At 43.0% G+C, this 17843-nt stretch overlaps 1 protein-coding gene across 2 annotated transcripts in view; it reads left to right on the top strand.

The window, feature by feature from the left end:
* LOC136576529 (DDB1- and CUL4-associated factor 17-like) overlaps positions 1 to 14343 on the top strand; it is a 61373-nt gene extending 47030 nt beyond the window's left edge. For both annotated transcript variants that reach the window (XM_066575873.1, XM_066575872.1), the window contains 6 exons: positions 151 to 293; positions 1082 to 1185; positions 5257 to 5344; positions 11545 to 11628; positions 12143 to 12298; positions 14128 to 14343. In XM_066575873.1, coding sequence (XP_066431970.1) covers positions 151 to 293; positions 1082 to 1185; positions 5257 to 5344; positions 11545 to 11628; positions 12143 to 12298; positions 14128 to 14247 — 695 coding nt within the window. In that variant the 3' untranslated portion in view covers positions 14248 to 14343. The remainder of the gene's footprint in view (positions 1 to 150; positions 294 to 1081; positions 1186 to 5256; positions 5345 to 11544; positions 11629 to 12142; positions 12299 to 14127) is intronic.
* The last annotated feature ends 3500 nt before the right edge of the window (positions 14344 to 17843 follow it).

The raw sequence follows: 17843 nt of genomic DNA, 5'->3' as shown, positions 1-17843 counted from the left end.
CATATTTGGTGGAAGTACCCACTAGTAGTGCCACTTTGGCAAGATATACCCTCCCTTCTTAGTTTTTTGTGTTCTTGTTTAAGATGAGCTAATGAATGTTATAAGTTAAATTGTTATTGTAACCTGTCTGGTGCCATTTTGACTTTTTAGAAAGCCCCCCAGTTCTGTTTGAAGTGCCTTGTCTTAAAAATGCTTTTCAAGTTGGTGGTTATCCCTGGCATTATATCATTACACCCAAGAAGAAAAAAAAGAGAGGAGCTTTTCACATCTGCTCTTTGGAGGACCACAGCCTGGTAAATGTTTGAGCGCTTCATATTGAGTCCGTATGTTTCTCTTACATAGAATCCATACTCTTATTATATGTTTACTTAAAGGGGGTGTCCAGAGTAAAAAAAAAAAGTTAAAAGTGCTCCACCTGCAGCTGGACATAATATTAGAGAAATCAAGTTTCGTTCTTGTCTTCAAGTCACTTTTATTGCACCTTTTCAAGGATTGTGTCATTACCCAGGTTTTTGTTTTTAGCAGTTTGCTGTTTTTTACTCCGTGGACAGTGAATCCTAGGCTGGCAGCGCCTTCCCTCCTAGAGACACCCTGGCACAGTTATCTACTCACAGGCACATCTCGAATACTTGTTATCTGTAGTGCCACCACACATAAGAGAAGGCATGCTCCTGTTCTAGCAATAGCTGTTCCCCTACTGCTGTCTTCTTCCTGCTTGCTGCAGCAATGGCATCCCACCAATAAGGACATGCGACTAATGCTGCTAATCACTGGCCATAGTGAGTCGGTGATTGATTACAGCAATCACATGTTCCTGATGTTGAGGCATCATCGCTGCAGCAGAGCAGTGGGGGATCCGACCGTGTCGGAATGGGATTTGCAGTGGATCGGGTGAGGAATAGAGGAATCATTTTAACACAAACCCACTAGTAATCAAGGTTACTCCTATGACTATAGAGAGGTGAACACTAACAGATTACCCACTGTACTCGCATCTAACACACTTTTGTATTGTACTGCGATTGCTTCCTTCTCGGTGGCTTTTACCTTGACTTCCATGTATCATCTTTGATTCTTTCAGGCGAAGAATGGAATACGTGACATGAAACACTGCTCTTTAGAACCGGACTGGATCTACTTTCATTTTGATGAAAGAATCATCCATGCTGGACCTGATCAGATCAAGCAAGTAGAATTTATGATGCAGTTATTGTTTTTTTTTAGTTTTTCTTATTTTTTACTTTGTCATTGACTGAAGGAGTACAGCGCACTGTGGCTACATTTCTTAACTTCTTGTACCAGTCTGTATTTTGTGGATTGAACAACACTTGTAGTTTTTACCCAATCGTATGCATGTAATGTTGTTTATTTTACATGTGCTCCGCTAAAAATCAGCATATGACCAGTAAAGCGGGACTCTTGCATGTATAACATAATGAAAGATTTTGAAGCTTTGAGTTGCTGGGACATTTCTATATGGATATATTTGTTTGCAATATACAGGGTGTCTCTAAAGTGTGGAAAAACCCAAATAGAAAGAAAACTGTTTGACAGACAGTGATCCAGTTTTGCATTGGAGGAAGTGGAAAACTTGGTATGTCGTGTCTTCAACATGACGGCCATTTTGAATACCGCTATCTTGGATTTAGCTCTATTTTTCGAATGGGAAAGTAGGTATGTGATTTATCAAAGTGGCAGAGAATTTCACCATAAAAGCAGTGGTGTGCTCCATTTTAACATAACTTTATTCGTTCTCATGTTTACATGCTTCATTACAGGCAATATGAATGTTGGTTATCTCTAGCAGAACGTGTCGAGATCGTTCTCCGTAAGGTGTTGCCGCACCTGCAGTTTGTAAGGATGCCATTTCTGCATAAACTAAATTTGCTGGTATGAAGGCATGGCTAATGCCATGATCAGTTTTGATAGAACCCGTTTCTCAGAATTTGGAAAGAAGTTTGGCAACTGCATTGTGGGTAATAGGAGGTCTGGTCGGGGGGCGTTGATTGGAAAATGCGGCTATGACAAGTGTGCTTCTTTCAGCTGACATAAGGATGATCTCAACACGTCTGATTGAGATAATGCCATCATTCACATTGCCTGTACTGCATAAAAAGCGCTGTGTTAACATGAGAATGAATAAAGTTATGTTAAAATGAAGCACACCATTGTTTTTCTGGTGGAATTCTCTGCTAGTTTGATATGACACACCTACCTTGCCATTGGAAAAATTAGAGTTGAAGCAAAGATAGCGGCAGTCAAAATGGACATAATTTTGATGATAGCCAAACAGGGTTCCCCCTTCCGTCACAGCTTGTGGACACAATTGGATCACAGTTTGCCAAACCGTTTTCATTCTATATAGGTGTTTCCACACTTTTGAGACAAACTGTATATTAGATGAGTTCACAATGCAAATAAGGAAGCTGGAACAATACCTCTGCAGCGCCACCTATTGGATGGCAGCATTTCTTCACTGCAGCTTTCAAAGATGGCGCCTCTGTGCTGCCTTTCCACAATACTTTGCGCTCTCCCTCTTCTGTGTGCGCGCTCCCGATGGCAGTAAGAGGCATGAAAAGGCAGGATTTCATTGCCTCCCTCAGCTCACGTCCTAGCCCCGCCCATGACACGCCCACCTCTATTGAACTGATCTACAGTCTCTCCCCGCCCAGGCCCCGCCCCCTGCTGCATACTATAATCAGAGGGGTTGTGGCCAGGGGAGACTGTCATACACTCATGGTTCAGGATAAAATCCTACTATGAAAGTAAACAGCAGCACTGTGTATAGTGAATGGAGAGGGGCGGGGGAAAGCCGAGAGAGAACTCTCCTGCAGCCCCCCACTGCAAGGCTACCTACTGCCCCCCCCCCCACTCTGCTAAAGTAAAGTAAAACAAAACATTTCCCCACACTCACATGCCCCCATAGTGCCCCTCCTACAGCGACCCCTCTCACAATGACCCCCCCCCCCACAGTGCACTCTCCCACAGTGCCCCCCTAATGATCCCCCACAGTCCCCCCCTACAGTGCCCTACACATGCCCCCCCACAGTGGCCCCCAGTGTCACCCCTACAGTGCCCTCAAAAGTAGCCCCCCTCCACATGCCCCCCTCATTCCCCCCCAACCACAGCATTCTGCACAGTGCCCCCCCCAGTATTCCCCCCCACAGTGCCCTCCACAGTACCCCCCCCTACACATGCCACCCCCCCAGTGCACTCCAAAGTAGCCCCCCACAGTCCCCCCATCCACAGCGTCCCTATACAGTGCCCCCCCTGTGACCTCCCCCACAGAGTCCCCCTTTACAGTGCCCACACACAAGTACACTAACAGCACCCCCTGCCCCTCCCCCCTACAAGTACAGTGATACCTATATATAGATAACACAGGATCCACCATTCACAACAGACACAGCTCACCTCCTCCCCTCCATGCACAGGCAGGATTATACCGTGTGAAAAATTACTGTGACAGACCCCCCTCCACAGCTACACGTCTATGTGACCGCACACCCCACCGCGACAAGTCTATGTGACCGCACACTCCACCGCGACAAGTCTATGTGACCGCACACTCCACCGCGGCAAGTCTATGTGACCGCACACCCCACCGCGGCAAGTCTATGTGACCGCACACCCCACCGCGGCAAGTCTATGTGACCGCACACCCCACCGCGGCAAGTCTATGTGACCGCACACCCCACCGCGGCAAGTCTATGTGACCGCACACCCCACCGCGGCAAGTCTATGTGACCGCACACCCCACCGCGGCAAGTCTATGTGACCGCACACCCCACCGCGGCAAGTCTATGTGACCGCACACCCCACCGCGGCAAGTCTATGTGACCGCACACCCCACCGCGGCAAGTCTATGTGACCGCACACCCCACCGCGGCAAGTCTATGTGACCGCACACCCCACCGCGGCAAGTCTATGTGACCGCACACCCCACCGCGGCAAGTCTATGTGACCGCACCGCCCCCCGCGACTTCTGACAGTCGGGTCTCCGCACGCCACTAGCGCACCCCCCCCCCCCCCCCCCCCGACTTCTGACAGCTGCGTCCCTGCACACCACTAGCACACACACACCACTAGGGCACCCGGCCCCCCCCCCCCTCCCCCGCTACTTCTGTCAGCTGGGTCCCCGCACACCCCTTAGATACCTTGGAGATGAAGAGCCAGCAGCCACGCCTCCCCTGCAGGCAGAGCTGAGCTTCCCAGCGGCTGAAGTTCTTCTGCACATGCGCCGAGCTGTGCTGGAGAAGCGCGTCCCCGTCGTCCTGACAAGAAGAGGAGAAGACTTGTCGGATCTAATAGCAACCGAGGAGCAACACAGGGGGGGGGGGGGTGCAGGAGGGAAGTGAATAACTTCTGTTTGCCTAATTTACAATGCACAATGTATATTACAAAGTGTATTGTATTGGGCAAACAGAAGTAATAACATTAATTGTCTATGGCCAGACAACCCCTTTAAATATATGTACGACTTGTATATGTTTGCCCCTCATCAGTGTGCAATAGGTTCCTGGCTTAGCTGGTGAGAGGCCTGTGACTTAGGTCAGGAGGGGTTTTGTCTCTCCTTAGGGAGAGCGGCTAAAAGGTGTGTGGGGACACCTAGAATGGTGAGTGGGTAAGGAGGGGCATCGTCTCTACCAAAGGAGAGCACCCAGAAGGTGTGTGCGGAGACACCTAGGTGAGTGAGGAGACTTATAAGGCCATGCATGTCCCTCTGGGTAAAATATGCAAATCAATGTATGACTTTTTAAACAAGTCTCTGAAACACTGATTGGGAATAGGGAACCAAGACCAGAAAACCATACACAGACAGCTGTTTCGGGGTGTTTGCTTCTCATCAGTGGGCAGTAGGTTTCTGGCTTAGCTTGATTTGAAGGAATGCTACCATTCAATAGGTGGCGCTGCAGAAGTATTGTTCAATCTTCTGTATTTGCATTTTTTACCCAGAGGAGCATGCGTTCCTTAAAAGTCTCCTCACTCACCTTGGTGTCTCCAAACACACCTTCTGGGTGCTCTTCTTGTGGAGAGATGATGCCCCTGCCAACCCAGTCACCATTCTAGGTGTCCCCACACACTTTCTGGGCGCTCTCCCTGAGGAGAGACGACACCCCTCCCGCCCCATGAGTTCACAAAGCACGTATGTCGTAAATACCTTATATACACTATAGATGTCATTTTACAACTGTAACAAACTACTTTTTGTTTTTTACTTAGTTAGATACTTTACTACTTGGTGTTTTGCTGTAGTGTTTTAAGGCTAAGGGAACTCGAAGATGATGCAAATAAATACGAGGTCACCGAGGATTTTGTCATTCACGCAGATAGAGGCCCTAAGGTTTGTAGACCGTTTTATGTACTGTATATGTATTACCTTGTCTGTAATTTATACAGGTGCAGAATTATCATTTACCATTTGAAGCTTCAACTGTACCATAGTATGGAAAACATTTTTAACCCTTTCCAATCCAATTTGAATCCTGGTTTTCCTAGGGGGCTTACTCTTTTTCTGCAGTTATACAACAGCGCTGTCTGCTGGCTGAACCAAGTACTACATGAGGTGACACGTTGGATAGCCTCCGACAGCAGAGGAGCTGGCAATATACAGTAAGAGAACCCCGATGGACGTCTTCCAACATCGGAGCTGTACAGCCTTAAATCATAATGTCTTCAGACGTCAGACAGTGGATTGGAAAGGTTTAAAAGCCGCTCAGACGTACATTTGCCACTGCTTTGCACCCAGTTTCGGCTTCTATCAGTTCAGTTTTCCATGTAGATTTTCCTATTTTTCTGCTGCACTGCTGTTTGCAATATTCTTACAGGAGGGAGTGTGTCCCAAGCCAACCATTCTGCCAGTTCTGTACCAGCTTCCACACTTCTTATACTGCCTTGCATAACCCTGTTCCAGTGATCTGCAAGCAGACCTCTGAATACCCGCTTGAAAAAAAACAAAAAAAATGTCAGCTTGCCCAATGCTGCAGTTCATGATTCCAACCAGTTTCCAATGCCGGAGAGTGACCTGAATGCTCTAATGGACCTTAGGAGCTATAGAATTGTATCCAGCTTTTCTGTATAAAAATCCTAGCACTTATGTTAATTTTTAACTTTTATTCATTGCATTATAAAAATGATCGAGGTAGTGAGATCAGAACAGCGCCTTCGCATTTCCAGCATTACCGCTTTTAATCATGGCATGCCATTAAATTAAGAAACCTCCGTATTAAAAGCAATACTACCCAATCATGCAATATAAATCACATGATATGTAAATGTTTTATTAACACCATGAGTGTCAGAAGAGAGGAGAGGAGAGGACTGCTCCAGTATGTGGGGCGACCTCCAGACAAAGTGCAGCATTCTTGAACACATTTCTGACATAAATAATGGGGAAGCTAAACACGTATCTGGAGCTGCTAAGCACTATATATCTCCCAGCATAATCATGGATGTAACCTACTTCCAACCCTATGGTATTTAAAGGGTTTTTAACCCTATACAGGGAGGCGATAGAACAATTTCATTGTAATTTAAACTAGGTGGCAGTTGATTTTAAAGGTGTTGGAACAGGGTTAAAACTTAAAAAAAAAAAATGAATGGAAGTACACTACCGGTTAAAAGTTTAAGAACACCTCAATTTTTCCAGTCATTTTTTACATTAACACAGTTCAAGTCCAGTAAATAACATGAAATGGTCCAAAGGTAAGTTAAAAACAAAAATATTATAAAACATTTTAACTTGAAACACAACAATAGTCTGAATTTAGGATTTTAGCCGAACTACTTTTACAAGTGTCTCAACTTTTGTAAATTACTTTCAAACCCTCTGATTCTACATAAGCAGTGATGGAACAGACTACATTAATACGCCCTCTAGGGCACCCCTCTAAAAGACAGACCACTCTAACCCTTATAAGTGTAGCTTTGTCCGACAGAGAAATTGCCAAGATGGTACAATTTCCTATACCATCAAAATGCACTTGGAAACGGGAGAAAACTCTGCCAGGAAGAGGTTTAGCAGAACAAAGGCCACTACAAAATCAACAGTTTGCATGATCGGCGCCTTACAACACAAGATGTCCAAGCACAGCCTAATGCAGCAGAAAATGAACACGTTTCCATTTCAACTGTGAAGAGAAGAGAAGACCTCTCTCTATCTGCAGGTTTCACAGGTAGAATAACAGTAGGAAAGTGACTGTTAAGATTGCAAAATAAAGTAACAGGCCACATCAATCTAATCTAAAATGATAATTCTCCCCAAATTTCTGGACTGTTTGGAACATGCAGATACAATATAGTACCACAAAAGTTTTTTAAATTAAAAATTAACTCTCTATTAACCCCTCAGTGATGGCCCATAGTGTTTTTACGTCCTGCAGCTGCAAGACGTGTATTGAGGGAGATTGCACTGCAACCTCCCTCCATAGATCGCAGGTGTTAGCTGTTTCTTACAGCTGACACCCGCGGGCAACAGCCCCGAGAAGCTGCATGGCTGATCGTTGCTGTTAACCCTTTAAATGCCGCTGGCAATTCTGACAGTGGCATTTAAATGTCCCTTATGGCGCCCCCGCTATGATATCGCAGGGAGCCGTGCAGACGTTATGGCAGCCGGAGGCCTTCTGAAAGGCCCCAAGGCTGTCTTGGCAGTATACCTATCAAGCCATCCCTGTGGGTTGGCCTGATAGACTGCCTGTCAGATTGTAGTATGATGTAATTCTATGGCATTACATCCTACTGCAGGAGCAATCAAAGCATCACATGTTGTGGTCCCCTAGGAGGACTAAAAGAAAATGTAAAAAATAAGAACAATAAAGTTTTACTAATTATTAAAAAAAAATTAATAAATATTAAAAGTTCAAAAAACTCCCCTTTTGCCATTTTTACAATAAAATAATAAAACAAAAATACATATCTGGTATCGCTGCGTCCGTTAAAGTTCGATCTATCAAAGTAATGCATTTACCCCACGCGGTGAACGTCAGAAATGTGCTTTTTTTGGGGGGGGGGGGGTGAACCTGTCTCTAAGTAAGAATGTAATCAAAAGCAATCAAAAAGTCATATGTATTCAAAAATGTGTCAACGGAAACTACAGGACGTACCGCACAAAATGAGCCCTCGCACAATTAGGCCGACGGAAAAATTAAAAAGTTATTATGCGTAGAAGATGGAGACAGAAAAGAATTTAAAAAAATTAAATCTCTTTAAAAACAATGCAAGTAGTACAGCAAAAAAAAAGAAAACTAAGTTTGGTATCGTAGTAATTGTACTGACCCATATAATAAAGTTATCATGTCATTTTTGTTGCAGTTTGTGCTGTAGAAACAGGACGCACCGAAAGATGGCGGAATTTCTCTCCACTTAGATTTTTTTTTTTTCAGTACATTATATGGTACATTTCATAGTACCATTGAAAAATAAAACTTGTCCCACAAAAAAACAAGCCCTCATACAGCGACGTGTCAATGCATAAATAAAGGAGTTATGATTTTTTTTAAAAAGGGGAGGAAAAGAAACAACAAAGCTTGGTCACTAAAGGGGTTAATCTCTTTCATCTGGGGAAAAGCCAGAACATAACTCTATTTCGGATACCTTACAGTGCCCAAAAGATATTGGCAGGCATGGCACTACCCGACTTTAAACTGTACTACCTGGCGGGACAAATTAGATACATTGACCACTGGCTCTCTAATTCAGACCTCCCAAACTCGGAAAATCATTTGATACACTTCTTATCTGAGACTTCCCTCTGGATTGTACTGAAAAAAACAGACCTGCATACCAGACTGCTGCTCCTAGTACACAGATTGGCCGCTAGAGTCTGGCAGATGTTTAAGCAGATTACTAGATATGAGGGAACTTCCCTGAAAACCCCCCTATGGGGTAATAGAGCAATTTCACACTTGCTGAACCTCCCAGACACGCGATTCTAGATAGACCTTGGAATCACCTCCTTGGAACACTTGTATATTAAGTGTGTTGGCCTCCTTGGAAGAACTGCAGCAGCCTTACCAGATCCCTAGAACTAGCTTTAACAGATACCTCCAACACCCAGTTTCCAGAGCGACCCAATCCCTTTCCACGTACCCCTTGATAGTTTTGCGCACACAGGAGCCAAGGGGGTTAATCTCGCAGATATATACACATCTCATTCAGCCTAAAATTTCACACATAGCGCTAGATGTCAAATGGCAAGAAGTGATCACCTTGCTTTGTGAAGAGGAGTGGAGTACTGCAATGTCCTCTTGTACTTCGGTCTCACAAGCAGCCAGCAACAAACTGTCACATAGCATTGATGTAGAATATGTAATTGAATCAGAGTAGACTTTTTAGAATGAATAGAACCCCTAATACACAATATCATTTCTGTCAGACACCCAACGCTAACTTTAACCATCTGGTGGAGTTGCCCAATGGGATGCTCCTTTTGGACAGAGGTTACAGACTCACTGGTACAACTATTGGGGGTGCCACTTCCACCAAACCTCGCTGAATGTCTGCTAGGTATACTGGATGAAGAGCAGTGGCAATTCCATGTCCGTATTTTTCTTAGTGAGGTGTTAATGGCCTGTAAGGCTGTAGCATTGCGCTGGATGAATAGGTGACACCCAATGCTCCCCCAATGGCGTAAACTAGTCAATTCTATTCTCCCATATGAAAAAATGGTATGTAAAAAAAGAATGTGCCCAGGTAAATTCTATAAAATTTGGGCAACTTGGTTTGGCTCATCAAGCACAACCCACACGCAAAACGCATTTCAGCAATTGGTGGACCAAAGGAGGTCTTCGACCCTTTCAGGTACTATTTAATCTTTCACAGGTATAGACTATATCCTGAATTCTGTTGTTAGTCATTTAGTCGTTCGCCTTCGGCGAACCTCGAGGCGAGCTCCCATGTTTTTCGGTTTTTGTCCTGCTTCTTCCAGTTGTGTGATGTCCATGCCAGTATCAGCTTTGACTGCTACGAAGTACCCTTTCAAATATGCTACGTTATACAGTGTACACTGTATATGTAATTGTAACCGTTTTGTATACTTCAGCCATATTACATTCAGGTTTGTTACTGAGTAATATAATTTAAAATGTTCTTATATTCTCAATAAAACAAGTTTAAAAAAAGGTTGCCAAATTAAAAAAGCCTTGCCTCAGCCAAGCAGCACCCCCATTGGACTACTGAAGAGTGGAAAAAAGTCTTATGGACTGATGAATCAAAATTTAACATCTTTGGTACATCATGCAGAATTTTTGTATGTTGTCGAGTAGGTGAAAGGATGGTTCCTGAGTGTGTGACACCAACTGTCATGATGTGATGGTCTGGGGTTCTTCTGCTGGATCCAGAGTTGACAACTTGCACAGGGGGACTGTCATACTTGACAAAAAGGGCAGCCAAAGCATTTGGATACACCATACAACATCTAGTTGGTCAGGGGTACATATTACAGCAAGATAATGATCCAACACCTATTTCTAGGTTATGTCAGAACTACTTAGGGAGGCAAGAACAAGCCAGTAGACATCAAAGAATGGAATGGCTTGCACAGTCTCCTGACTTTAAACCCCATTGAGCTTTGTTGGGATGAGCTAGACAGAATGGTGAAAGCAAAGCAACCTACAAGTGCAGCACATTTGTGGGAACTTCCCCAACTATGTTGAGAAAAAATTTCGGAACAATATCTGAATGCATCTGTAGAAAGAATGCCTTGATTGTGTAAAGCTGTTATATCAGCTAGAGGAGGCTACTTTGAAGCGTCAGAAATGTAGATTTAATTTGGTGAAACACGGTCAATCTATTTTACTTTATTGTTCTTTGCTTTCATTTCAAAGTACATTTGAGACCTTAAACTATGTAAATATCAATAAAAACTGGAAAATTGAGGTTCTAAAACTTTTGAGCGGTATTATGTATTACAGGATTGATGGTACGCACATAGGCTGTTGGATGAGCATAAGTTCAATAAAACTTAATGTCCATATAAAGAAACACAAATGCACAAAATATAAAATATTAAAGCACTTCCCCTTCCTTAAACTGTTCCTAAGAAGATTATAAAAATTTATGGCAACCTTCAAGTTTGTCGTGTAGAACATTAATCCATAGATGGTACAGAGGTTCACAGTTATTACGTGCTCGAATTTATGAAAACTAGAGAAACTTGTGTTGCTGGTTGCCTGTAGCAGTCCTTTAATTGGCCTTTTTGAAACAAAAACAGCACACACTCCATTTTTCCTATGTGCTATCAGTAAGGGCTCATTCAGATGGATGGATGCGGTCTGTGGTTTAGGAGTAGCCAATAAAGCTACTTGCACACACTAATGGTCAGTGTGAAAAAAAGACGCAGCTTGTCTTATACTCGTTATTTTCACTGGCAAGAGTAAGGCATGCGATGTGTAGGGCTCCGTGAACAGCAGCCAGCACACTGACGGCATCCATGGGGTATCTGATGTTTCTTTGCATCTGATTCTCGGAGAGCACATGGCTACGACTGTGTAAATAAGCCCTTACAGTGATGGTAAAATTATTTTTAAATTATTTTTGTCTTTTTAGGTGGATAATCCAGTAACTTTTACAGCATCTGGGAGGATGGTAAAAAGGCGGTTTCGAATGCTAAACGATGATCCAGATAAAGAGGTCAATGAGTTTTGCTCTTTACTCTCCTTTATAATAAAATGTATTGTCTTATAATTAAAGGAGTTGCCTGAAAGTTTTTTTTACTTAAAAGCATGTTCCGTATTCCAATAAAAGAATACAGTTTATATGCACGCCTTTCCTGTGCCCACACATCTCCCACAATGCAGTTTTATTCTCAGCGCCCGGTCTGTTACAGGCTGCTGCAGCCAGTTACAGACCTCCGTGTTGGAGCACGGAGCTCTGTCATTGGCTGCAGCAGCCTGTGACGTCCCATATACAGGCTGCCGCAGCCTGTAAAGAATATGTCACAATGGAGACCTGAGCTTCCTGCGAGGGACTTGTGTGGAGCCAGGAGAGTTATATGACTGTTGATAATTTTATGCCATAAAGAACATGTTTTTAAGGAAACATTCTATCCTGCACAGGTCCTTTTATACTTCATTATATATTATTTTCTGGTTTCCTGTTCGGTGAGCTTCTGTTTGCCTTTTTCATTTCTTCATGTTCTTTTCAGACGTTTAAGTCTGTGTCGTACGAGCATAAGCTGGACTTGCTGACGGTGGTGGCTGCGACGCAGATAGATGTAGTAGGCACTGCGCATGTAGATCTGCACTGCAATCAAACAGGGAAGATTCTGAAGAAGATCCCACTACAAGAATCTTGGGATGTGGTAAGAGATATACAGTTATATCACATGTACTGGGTTCCGGTCAGTTTATTTCTCATGACCGTACTTCACTTTGTCATAGCTAAGCTTCCCTTCATCCAAGACATGGATTGTTTGTTGCCCTAGCCCAGTATCTAAATAACCTGGTCAAATCAGAATGACTTTGATGCCTCTACTGACAATCAACACCCAAACCCTATTTCTCATGTTGCTATGCTTCTACTCTGCTACACTGTGATTGGTGACCTGCCATGATGGGGACTCTAATAGTACTTATGCATACCCCAGCACATGAACAGCATTTCTGTGTTCTAGACCTCATGAAACACTAGTTGTACCAAATTATAAACGTATTCTCTATCCACAAGATAGGGAATAGCTTTATGATTGGTGGAGGTCTGACTGCTAGGACCTTCACCAATCCCCAGAACGGTGGTCCGGGCAGTCCCTAAGTGAATGCAGCCGAGGCTGTACACTGCTGCTCCATTCACTTCAGTGGCAAATCCAGAGATTACCGAAGTACTTGAACTCCGTAATCTTCAGCCCTGCCATTGATCTGAATGGAGTGGAGCGCATGCGTGACCTCTGCTCTATTGACTTGGGGACCAGCTGGACTCACAGAATTATGGGAGTCCCATCAGTTGGACCGCCACCAATCGGTTATCCCATATCCTGTGCGTTGAGGATAACTCTATAACTCGACACAACCCCTTTGAAGTAAGCGTTTGCCCTTAGACCTCTTCTGCTGTGTCAGGAGATGTTATTAGTGGGGGTATATGTCCTGGGACCCCATTTATTGGTAGAATACAAAAGCTGCAGTGTTCTTATTTTTATTTTCAGAATTGCTCCCTGCAGGACTGTAGACATTTTTTAAAGTCCTTGCTGCTGCCTTGCACTAGATGTCAGCAGAATACAGGCTGTCATTTGCAACATCCTGCATACTCCTTAGTGCTTTGTAGACACCAATGGGAGTTCTGCCACCGAATTACACCAAACTATGTTAACAATGCATTGAAAATATAATATGTAGACTACCATTCTGTTCGTACATGATTTTATTTTTAATGGAACTGAGCTGCAGTACCAGTCACAGCCTGCAGACAAGGGTGGAGCTGTTTCTGAAAAAAAAAAGTAAGATGATTTTTTTAAACGTTACATAACGTAATTAACTAATCAGTGGGCCAAATACACACACAAGGAAGCTGCTCTTGAGTTTTATTATTATACCACTAGTGGGTAGTCAAGTAGAGTCAGGAAGTTGAGTGACCATTACAGTGACTCATATTCGTAGTTTCTTAAAGAAAAAAAAACATCAGCAGATTTGTCATTATATTTTGTTTTAGATATAAGTGCAATGGTTGGTTCACACACACAACGAAATTGCTGCGTAATTTCGGCTGCCGAATGCAAGCAGAAATTCAGCAGCAGTGTACTGTATGATGTAAGTGAATAGGGCTTTAACAAATGTCGTTCACTCACAGTGAAAACATGATGGATTATGATCCGGATTCACTCCGCAACGTGTGATCATACACTTTATTGTGCCATTTAAAAAAAACAAAATTTTTTGCGTTGTCTGTACTCGCTAGTTGAAGATGGGCCCACAGACGTTCTATTGAGCCCGTCTTTAGCTAATGAACAGTGACTGCGCCCAGGTCAGCACTTCAGCTGCTTCATTTTAGCAATAGGGAAAGGGGGAGGTCTCAGCATCCAGACTCGTTATCCTTCAAAAACATGACAGGTTTTTGGAAAGCACAGGTACCACTCTAATAATGGCTGACAATCAGTTGACTTGTACATAAGACTAATATGCCATTTTTTTCGTTTTTCAGACGGACAGACACAGCATAGTGTTTGATCGGGACACGCTGATCCACATAGAAGAGAAACTCAGCCGTGACTTCTCATGTTATGTGTATAAAATGCACTGCAGTTCTGAGGAGTTGCAGTGATTATGAATGTCTTTTAGATAAGAAAACACTTATTTTGTAAAATTCCTATTTTCTATTCATCCTTTTTGTAAAGTTAATAAATATTTAGTTTTCAAACCTGTCTGTTTATTTCACTTATGTTAAAGGGGTTTTCTGAACTACGTAAACTGCATGGAAAGGGGTCCACCCCCTATGGTGAAAAATAACGAAGCTGCTCATACTCACCTCCCCCCAAAGTCCCCTGGATCTCCTAGCTGACGTAATGTTTACAGGCTGCAGCCAATGACGGCACGCCGCGATCATCGTGATATTTATTCTCTTGTGGCTAAACCGCGTCTTGTGCCGTCAGCTTTACTTGAGACTTTGTACTAAATGCTTTTATTGTCCACATTGGCAGAAGCATCTGTGAGTTCAATATATAGGCATTGAGCTGGACTTCCTGCCTGGCTGCCAGCCCCTGCTCTGACTGCATGCTCTGCACACTAGTGTGAGGAGCAGGTATATGTGAGGAAGTCAAATAGATGCAGTAACATTCCTATTAATGGGACAGCGGAAGAGTTTTTACATATTCTGAATTCTAGGACCGTTCTAGAAAACCCGCGCAAATATGAAATAAATTCTTTTGAACGGATTCATTCCCACCTGCGAGTTTTTTCTCGCAGCATCACTACGAGAAACAATAGTCGCAGCATGTTCTATCACTGAGCTCTCCTGAGGAATGCCTCGCTCATTGTTTTCAATGGGACCTTAAAAGACTTTGCATCACCGTGAAAAAAGCACGTTGGCAAGCGTGACATTGGGTCAAGTTTCTCAGCCTGATATCGCACTCGCCCGTGTGAATGTAGCCTTACTCCAGGGATACAGGCCCAAATTCTAACGATATTCCACTATCATTCAAAGTCTCTGGACTATTGGATCGGATCAGATTTTGTTTTTGTAAGTGTTATCCCTTTTATGACCAAAAGGTCACAGTTATGGTATCGGGTACTTACCTACATGAAGACTTGTATTTTTAAATGGTACCATTTAATGTACCAGGTATTGGAAGACTTTTTTTTACATTTCTAAGTGGAGCAAAATGGGAAAAAATTGCAATTGCACCACTGTTGGGGTAGGGGGCTATATTTACGGTGCAGTAAAAATGACATGTCTTTATTTTGTGGGTGAGTATGATTACAGCGATACCAAATTACTATGGTTTAGTTATATAGTGATACTTTAAAAAACATCTTCCATTGCCTTTTTTTTCATTGTTTTATTTTAGTTTTTTAATGATATTTTAAAAAACTGCACCCTTATGGATGTAGTGATACCAACTTTTAGATTTTTTTTTGTTGTTGTTGCGAAAACTGGTAAATGGATTTAACTAATATTTTTTATTTTTATAATTAGTAAAAAGTCAAATAATTATTTTTTTTTTGTCCCCATACGGGACTATAACTTGCAATCGTATGATTGATAGTGCAGTACCATGCGATACTATGGTATTGTATTGCATTGCAACAGGCTGCCGCAGGCACGTCCCTAATAGGCCAACAATCATGACAGCCCTGAGAACCTTCAGAAGGCCCCAGGCAGCCATGTCACCCAAACGAGACCACTCTGTATACTTAAATGCCTCTGTCAGGTTAAGGGTGTATTCACACGGGCAAGTTCTATCCGATAGCAATATGGACAGAACTCACGCATGTTAGCAACACATTGATTTCAGTGTGTATATTCACATGAACAATTTTAGGCTCGCAGCGATCCTGCGAGATTGAAAGGTCACTGCATGTCCTATTTTTGGGCGATTCCTTGTAAAGAAACGCCCATTATTTCCTATGGGATTTTTAAAAAACGCACCACATGCCATGCAATTTGCATGAGAGTTCAATGCGATTTTTATCATTGAAAACTATCAGAAGTGCTTGTGATCATTTCATGCACGTGAAAACTTCAAGACGCAAAGCAGTGTGTTTTTTGTTAGTTTTTTTTTAAGCAAAAACGCACCCGGCTCTCATCCAGAATAGCAAATTTACAAATGTGATATTGGTCCGAATTTCTCACGCTTGCCTTTCTGAATGCACTTTATAGTTATGATCACTTATCTCCAATCATGGCCGTTGTGTGCCGGTGTCAGCTGTCAAGGACAGCCAATATCTGCCGTGTTTTGGAGCAGGTTCGGCTGCCTGCCAAGCTCCTTCCATAAGCAGCATATGCTGTGGATGGCTACTCAATGTACAGTTAGGAGGTATATAGCCATATATATAACTGACAGGAAGGGATAAAGAGGGGCAGCTGCCCTGATGTCTGTTTTAGTAAATTCTTGTATTTAATAGAAAACAATAATTCTGGAGCATCTTTTCTTATAACTCATTGCACAGTCCTTTGCTATCCTGGACTTGCACCAGGGATCAGCTGATTGGTGGGGATCCTGAGCAGCAGTGGACCCCCACGATCAACTATCAATGACCTATCAAGAGGATAAATCATCAATAGGAAAAGTCCCTTCAAAACTGGGTGTCGATAAGAAATTTCCCTGCACAGTCGATACTGTGAGCACTAGTCGGACAGACCAGTTTATACCTCGTGTGTAGTTATTTCTACATATGAAATAAGTCTGGGTTATAGATATGTTCTCTTACATTTTTTTCTTGACATGAAAGTTATATTGAAAGGCAATGTCAAATCACAAAGCCACAGAAGAATTTGGGAATACAAATTTATAACCACTTTTGACACTTTCAACAGAGGCCTAAAGGCCCATTTAGACGGGACGGGTGTCGGGCAAACTGTGCCCGACACTTGTCCCCGCACATACTGCACGGGAGCTAGTATTGCTGGCTCACAGTGGGGCAGCAGGAGAAGATTTCTCTCCTCTCGCTCCCCCGCCCCTCTCCATTGACTTAATATAGCAGCCATTCAGTACTGAATGGCTGCTATTTACACTCAGCATATTACCCAGAGGAGCGTGAATGGCCTTTTAAGTCTCCTCACTCACATTCTAAGTGCTCTCTCTAAGGAGAAAAGATAGTGTTTTTGACCCCCGTCCAAGGCCTCTCACTAGCAAAGCCAGACTCCTACTGTACACTGATCAAGGGCAAATACCCTGAAACAGCTGTAAGTACATAGTCTGGCTTTGCTTTTAATTCCCAGTCATTGTTACAAGTTTTGTATAAAGAGTCTAACTTTGGCTTGAAAGAATGCTGCCTTCCAATAGGTGGAGCTTGTGGAGGTATTATTCCATTTCCCTTATTTGCATATTACCCAGAGGAGCATGAATGGCCTTTTGAGTCTCCTCACTCTGCGTCTAGGTGCTCTCATTAAGGAGAAAAGATAGCGTTTCTGACCCCCTATAAATATATATGCATGCCTCTTCAGATCCATTGTTATTATGCCTTGATTAAGGACTCTGTGAGGTCCGAAAGCTCGCTATAACATCATGTATTTTTGTTTGCCATTAAAAAGTATCAGATCTACAAAATTACTTTGTTTCTCTTACTGAGAACAATCACACTTTGCTCTACTGGCTAACATGGTACTAAACCTTTTTTTCTTCCTTTTTTCCAAACTTGTCCTGTATCATCCAGACTTTAGTCAGAACTAATTTATAACCTTAGTGCTGCAAGATGTGG

The sequence above is a fragment of the Eleutherodactylus coqui genome, chromosome 8, assembly GCF_035609145.1.
Source record: "Eleutherodactylus coqui strain aEleCoq1 chromosome 8, aEleCoq1.hap1, whole genome shotgun sequence".
NCBI classification, from domain to species: Eukaryota; Metazoa; Chordata; class Amphibia; order Anura; family Eleutherodactylidae; genus Eleutherodactylus; species Eleutherodactylus coqui.
Note: the sequence above shows the minus strand (reverse complement) of the source record. Positions and strands in the feature narration are given on the sequence as shown.